This window comes from Phycodurus eques, chromosome 21, assembly GCF_024500275.1.
Source record: "Phycodurus eques isolate BA_2022a chromosome 21, UOR_Pequ_1.1, whole genome shotgun sequence".
NCBI classification, from domain to species: Eukaryota; Metazoa; Chordata; class Actinopteri; order Syngnathiformes; family Syngnathidae; genus Phycodurus; species Phycodurus eques.
The window spans coordinates 2,871,541-2,878,772 of NC_084545.1; the positions used below are offsets into that span (position 1 = coordinate 2,871,541).

The 7,232-nt window shown below is 52.4% G+C and overlaps 1 protein-coding gene across 1 annotated transcript; it reads left to right on the forward strand.

The window, feature by feature from the left end:
• Positions 1–933: 933 nt before the first annotated feature.
• Positions 934–6,277, forward strand: LOC133396756 (dermatan-sulfate epimerase-like protein). The gene has a single exon (XM_061666915.1). The coding sequence runs from the start codon at positions 1,129–1,131 to the stop codon at positions 4,732–4,734; it is 3,606 nt and encodes a 1,201-aa protein (XP_061522899.1). The 5' UTR covers positions 934–1,128; the 3' UTR covers positions 4,735–6,277.
• The last annotated feature ends 955 nt before the right edge of the window (positions 6,278–7,232 follow it).

A 7,232-nucleotide genomic window follows, 5' to 3' on the forward strand; every position in this document is an offset into this window, starting at 1 on the left:
GTCTGCCGCGTTGCATTTGATTCTTGCTCATGAAAAACATTTGTCTTGTTGTTGTTGTTGTCATATCCAATATTTTTTTGTGTGTGTTCAGATTGAGGAACACACCATGAGTGAGCTCCCCATTGTGTTCTTTGACATAGAGGCAAAGGAGAGAAAAACAATGTTGCTGACTGGCTTTCTCCCAACACCACAATGTATATTTTACCACCACTTGTTTGATTCCCCGGTCTCTGCTCTGCACTTAATGCTCGCGCGCACGAGGCAAAAAGAGGGCGCGCTCTTGGAGCCACAGCGCCCCCTCGCGCCCGCCGCGCTGCAACGTTTTCCAGCGGCTCCACTCGCAACGGAAAACAATCACAGTGCTCAAGAGCGAGAGGACGACGACGCAGATTGCACACACATGCACGCAGCGTCGGAGTGTGTGAGTGTTTTAGTGCACGCCAGCACACGTCGACGCAGCACCTCCGCTGTTTGCCTTCTTCTGGAATAGTCATCATCGGCTGCCTCCTCCTCCTCCTCATCTGGGGACGCTGATTTCCTGCGCACAATGTGGGAAAAAAATGTGAATACTTGAGGAGTGACGACAAGTTTCCTCCCTTTTCGGACGCCGGGAGGAGGAGTTGGAACGCTGACTGTGTGTGTGAGTGTGTGTGTGAGAGAGAGAGAGAGAGAGAGAGAGAGAGAGAGAGAGGGAACCGGGGCTTCTGGTGCTTCTGTGATCCGTGAAGCCCCCCCCCCCCCCCTGCCCCCCCGGGCAGAACGCGAGCGATGTCGCCCGCGGAGGAGCGTCGCTCGCCGCTGTGCGGCTCCACGGATGCTGCGTCTCAGTCGGGCTCCTCTCGGTGCCTTTGTGGACCGGACACCGACTGGGGCTGACGGATGTTTGTGTAACGAGTGGAGTGTTTTTTTTTTTGTTTTTTTTTTTGTGCGTGAAGAGGACTGATGGAAACAAGCAAGGCAGGTTTTTTAAAAAATTGCGTTTAAATACATGTTTCGTCACCATCCGTGTGCAAACATGGAAAGTGCACTGAAGTTGTTCCCTCCACGAGGACTTTGTTTTTCTCACTTCACTTTGGGATGCTACATGACTTTTATTGAAGGAAGTGTTTCGAAGCATTGAACCCCAGCATGGCGCTAAACTGGGTTTTCTTCCTACTCCCACTCTGGGCAGTAGAAGCGGCCTTCTCAGGGGTCCTCAACGCCACCGACAGAGACGTTTTTATGGAGGACTTGCCGCAGGTCCAGCTGGCCGGGGATCGAGCGGCTGAGCAGCAGGCGGCGTTTTCCCACCCGGGTCTGTATTTTGGCCCGGGGGACGTACAGCAAATGAGGCAGAGGTCCTCCGGCAGCCACAGCCACATATTTAAAGTCATCCGGGCGGCCGCGCTCACCATGCTGTCCAATGGACCCTCTTACCTGCCGCCCGCCAAGCACGAGGAGTTTACAAGCAAGTGGAACGAGATCTACGGGAACAACCTGCCTCCCCTGGCGCTGTACTGCCTGCTGTGCCCCGAGGACTCGGCCGCCCTGCAGTTCCTCATCAAGTTCATGGACAGGATGGCCGAGTACAAGAACTGGAAAGTGACCAGCGCGCCCCACGACGAGGTCCCCACGGCACACTCCCTCACCGGGTTCGCCACGGCGTACGACTTCATTTACACCTACCTGGATGTACAGCGGAGAGACGTTTACCTCAAGAAGATCCGCTCGCAGACGGAGGTGCTGTATGAGTTCTCCAAGTACAGGGGCTGGGGCCGGCAGTACCTCCACAATCACCAGACCACCAACGTACTGGCCCTCCTGACCGGGGCCATCGTGGTGGGGTCCCACGACGACCCGGAGTCTATGCTTTGGAAACAAGTGGCGGTGAACTACATGGAGAAAACCATGTTCCTGCTCAACCACGTGGTGGACGGCACGCTGGACGAGGGGGTTGCGTACGGGAGCTACACGGCCAAGTCCATCACACAGTACGTCTTCTTGGCACAGCGGCACTTCAGCATCGACGACACGCAGAACAACTGGCTGGGGGCGCACTTCTGGTTCTACTACGCCACCCTCCTGCCTGGCTTCCAGAGGTCGGTGGGCATCGCCGACTCCAACTACAACTGGTTCTACGGTCCAGAGAGCCAGCTGGTGTTCCTCGACGCCTTTGTCCTGAGGAACGGCACGGGGAACTGGCTGGCTCAGCAGATCCGCAAGCACCGACCCAAGGACGGTCCCATGGGGCCGTCGTCGGCGCAGCGCTGGGCCACGCTGCACACGGAGTACATCTGGTACGACGCACGTCTGGCCCCGCAGCCTCCCTGTGGCTTTGGAAAAGCCAGCATGCACATTTTCTCCAACTGGGGCGTCGTGACCTACGGTGCCGGGCTGCCCAGCGGCCAGGGTAACACTTTTGTTTCTTTCAAGTCTGGCAAGCTGGGCGGCCGTGCGGTCTACGACATAGTTCACGAGAAACCCTACACGTGGGTGCAGGGTTGGAACAGTTTTAACCCGGGTCACGAGCACCCGGACCAGAATTCTTTCACCTTTGCCCCCAATGGGCAGGTGTTTGTGTCAGAAGCACTTTACGGGCCAAAGCTGAGCTACCTTAACAACGTTCTCGTCTTCGGTCCGTCACCTACGAGTCAGTGTAACGCTCCTTGGGAGGGTCAGCTGGGCGAGTGCGTCAAGTGGCTGCGTTGGAACGACGAGGGGGTGGGCGACACCAGCGGCGAGGTGGTCGTGGCGTCGTCGCACGGGGACGCCATGTTCACCAGCGGGGAAGCGGCGTCGGCGTACTCGCCCGCCATGAGGCTGAAGAGCGTGTACAGAGCTCTGGTCTTGCTCAATTCCCAAATGCTTCTGGTGCTCGATCACGTGGAGAAGGCGGCTGACTCGCCTGTGAGCTCGCTCAGTGCCTTCTTCCACAACCTAGACATCGACTTCAAATACGTTCCGTTCAGGTTCATGGACCGCTACAACGGTGCCATGATGGACGTGTGGGATGCACACTATAAGATGTTTTGGTTTGACAGCCATGGGCGCAGTCCAGACACTCGCATACAGGAAGCAGAACAGGCGGCAGAGTTTAAAAAAAGGTGGACTCAGTATGTCAACGTCACTTTCCCAATGACGGACGCTGTTAGCAGGGCAGCTTATGTGCTCCATGGGCCGTATGTCAAAGTGTCCGACTGTAAGTTTATAGATAGCAGCAAAAATGGCGTGAGACTCTCGCTGACAATTAATAACACAGAGACGATAGTGTCCATAGCGACCAATTACAAAGACATTGGGGCGAGGTCGGCATATTTAGGGTACGGCGGCCACTGCAAGGTGGAGGATCGATATCAAATCACTCGATTCGGCCTCGGGACGCAGGCGGTCCCCAAACAGACGAGCGGCGACAATCGGCTCTTTGACTTCGCCTTCACCCTCAACGTGATGGTGGGCTTGATTCTCTGCGCGGCGGCCGCCTTCCTCGCCGTGCAGAGGAGATTTTACGAAGTGTGCTTCAGGCTGCGGCGGCTAATGCGCTACGCCCTGCTCGCCATCCTCTTGCTGTGGATAGCTGGCCTGCTCTTTGTGTCCAACAGCTGCGATCGGCTCCTCTGCGGGGTGAAGTGGAAAAGCGAGGCCGACCAGCAAATGCGGGTCCCGGAGCAGCGCCAGTTCCCCCTGCCCACCGTCCTCATCGCGACTCTGCCCGGCTCGGGGGCGGAGATCCTCAAGCACCTTTTCTACAACAGCTCGGACTTCGTTTATATCAGGCTGCCCACCGAGCACTTGGACATCCCAGAGACAGAGTTTGAGTTCGACTCCCTGGTTGACGCCTGCGAGTGGTCCCGGTCGGAGGCCAAGCGGGGGCGCTTCAAGATCATTCAGGGCTGGCTCCACTCGCTGGTCCACAACACCAAGCTGCACCTGCAGAACATTCAGCTGGCAGAGGGGGAGCGGGCCTGGCCGGCCCAGCGCGGCGCCTCCGACTCGGACGCAAAGAAGCGCTCCAGGCGGAGGGAGCCGGCGGCGCCGAAGGGCAAGCCGCGAGCCGCCACGGACCGAGACGTGGAGTACATCCGGGAGCTGAGGCGCCACGTGGCCGAGTACCCCAACAGCCGCGTTGTTCTGAACATGCGAAGCGGGAGCTGGACGTTGAAGCTGCCTTTTATCCGAGAGGTCGTGGGGCCTTCCCTGAAGACCCTCTTCGTGGTGAGGGACCCTCGAGCGTGGATTTATCTCATGTTGTACAACAGCGAACCCAACCTGTACTCCTTGAAGAACATCCCTCAGCACCTTTCCTTGATATTCAAGGAGGACGCCGTCAGGGATAGCTGCCCGAGCGTAGCGCCGGAGTTTGACACACTTAGGGGGCTGCTGGCCCGTGTGGAGAGCGACCCGGTGCTGATACTGGCCCACCTGTGGCTCGCCCACACCGCCGCTACGCTGCGGGTCAGCCGGAGCCTCCCCGAGGACTCCTACCTCCAAGTGCGCTTCGAGGACGTGGTCAACTCCCCGCAGAAGACGGCGGAGGGCATCCACGCCTTACTGGGGGTGCCGGTGTCGCCTGCGGCCCTCAACCAGCTGGCGTTCACCACCTCCACCAATTTGTACAACCTGCAGTACGAGGGGGACATCTCACCGGCCAACATTGCCACGTGGCGGCAGAAAATGCCGCGGCGTGACGTGAGGCTGGTGGAGGAGGTTTGCGGGGGCGTGATGAAGAGCCTGGGCTACGGCCGCTTGCCCGGCTAACTGCACTGCTGTTGTTGTTTGCACTGGTTTGAAACTTGACATGTTACACGGTGAGCGGGCAGCAGGTGGTCACGATAGGAAGTGGGGGCATTTTATATTAAAATGGATGCGCGAGAACGTATCATTCACACTTACTGAGTGACGTGTGTGTCTTTAACGTCGAATCGGGCATAATTGTTTCCGTGATTCTTAGTAAGAAAGGACCAGCTTTGAGTCCTCAATCTGTGATGTCAGCATCTGATTTTTCGCTTCCGAAGTTACGGGACGCATATGACGAAACTATTTATTGACTCTTTTTGGTGATTTTCTGGTAAGGGTATGACGTGCATTGGAGGATATCCTCAAATGTCAGAGAAGAAAAAGCAACAGGTCTTAGGAACACACGTCCGTCAAGTTTGTGGGATTCGAGCGACCGAGTATCGGACATCAGCTTCAAAGTCATCAGGTGTCGGGTCACGATTATGGAATTGTAATATCTGTCAAGTATATGGAATTATTTAATCAACCATCAGAAAAATATAGCCACAAGGCCGCTTTCAACAATTTATACGAGGGGTCCTCCGTTTACGACGGAGTTCCGTTTCGATGACATTGACGTAACCCGATTCCGTATGCAAGTTATGCAGTCTAACGCAGTCATGTAAATATTTGTATGAAAACCACTTTTAGGCCATGACTATAAAACAGCCACATTAAAAAAAAAAAAAAAAAAAAAAAAAGAACACATTCTTACCTTCCGTGGTGGCTTTCACACCGGAAGGCTCGCAAACTAGTTCGTCGCATGCCGTTCGTGACTACGAAGCGTCCTCGGTTCGGCACCGTTGTAAACCGAGGACACCTTTGCGACATAGACGGTGGGCCGAGTGGTTTCTTTGCGAGGAAGTTCCGTCTGTTGGTTTGGATGCGAAAGTTTTAGTAGTGCGCAGCCTTGCCGGTTCCAGAGACCCGTTGCTTTTTCACATCTGACACCAGATGACGTCGGAAAATGCAAAAGGCCTCATTCGGCCGTTTTAACGAGTGCTGCTTCCTTTTAAAAACAGGCTAAATCGCTCCGTGGATTGTATTTTTTTTTTTTCTTTTCTTTTGTGTGGGGTTAATTTGAAGATGTCACGACTGTTTGCGCACTTTTGACTCTAGTTGGAGGGGACTATTAATGTACATACTCCTGTCATGGCTTAAGATTGTTTCAAGTGTTTGTGGGTTTCAAAGACGTGTATCACCCAAAAGGGGGGGTGGGGGTGGGTGCGGGGCGAATATCATTCATATTCAAACTCCCTCTGACATTTATTGAATTAGATCAGAGGAATGTGTTTAATGGGGTTAAAAAAGAAAAAGGAGAGTGTCGCTGTCAGCTGTGATACATTTCCAGTCAAAGCAATTTTCCACAGCCCCCCCCTCCTCCTGTGCTGAGGAGGGGGAGGTGCGCTTATTACACTGTGGCAGTGCACGTGGCGCGTCGGCGTGCTTTGTGCGCTCTTGAGGCGCGGGGCCTCGATCCCGATGCTTGTCTTTTCAAAGGTGATGTAAAGGAAAATAAAAGAAAAAGAAGGAATACAAAAGAAGTCTCTTTGGTCTGTTTGAGCATCAGTCTTCATCGTTTTATTTTTTTTTAAAAAAAGTGTCTGTGGACACTGTATTAGACACACCTTATAATAAGTCAAACGGCGCTTGAAATATTTTAGTTTGGGTCAAAATATTAGAAGTGAGCATATTTTCCTTCCAATTCATGTTATTTCCAAATGATCCAATTCTACTTCATTGATCATTCATAATACAAATTCATGTTCAGCTAAAGGGGCCCAGATTTTACACTAAGTATATTTGTGATTAAATCATCATTTTTTTCAGTGTGTATACATTTTGCGACATTTTTGTTCTGTAGTGTGCTGTGAGATTCTTCTCAAAGTTGACAAGCACGGCTTGTAGATTGTGCAGATGAGCGTGTGGTTGTTTTAGGCGGCCTCACTATGAGTCCGTAGAATCATATCATTGGACCCCAGAAGGTAAGCAAAACAAAAATAATAAATAAATCAGAATGACATGATAGATTTGGAAAACAATATGTAAAAATCATTCATAATGGCATAATGATGTGTCATTATAAGGCCATAAGAATTCATACAAACATGGAAAAAGCTTAAAAACCCAAATTTAAAATTTGGGTTTTTTGAATTGTTGTAGCTGAATTTGAAAATGAAAGCGAGATAAGCAGATACAATAGTTGTCTTCATCAAAGGCAGACGAAAAATTCTTGGGCAACTTTTGGGAAAGTCCATCCGTGACGCTGCTGCTTGAAAGCACCTCGGGCAAATATTTCACCTGACTAAGCTCAACTTGTCTCCACAAGTTGTCTTATGTACCTCGACCTTCTAAAATGTTTGTTAGCACCAATGATTCACACCATTAGGTACACCTGTACAACCAATTCTGCCTTTAAAAAGACAACGACGCTCCGTTTTGAGAAATGTCAATTGGACAATATGTTTATTGTACGTTTG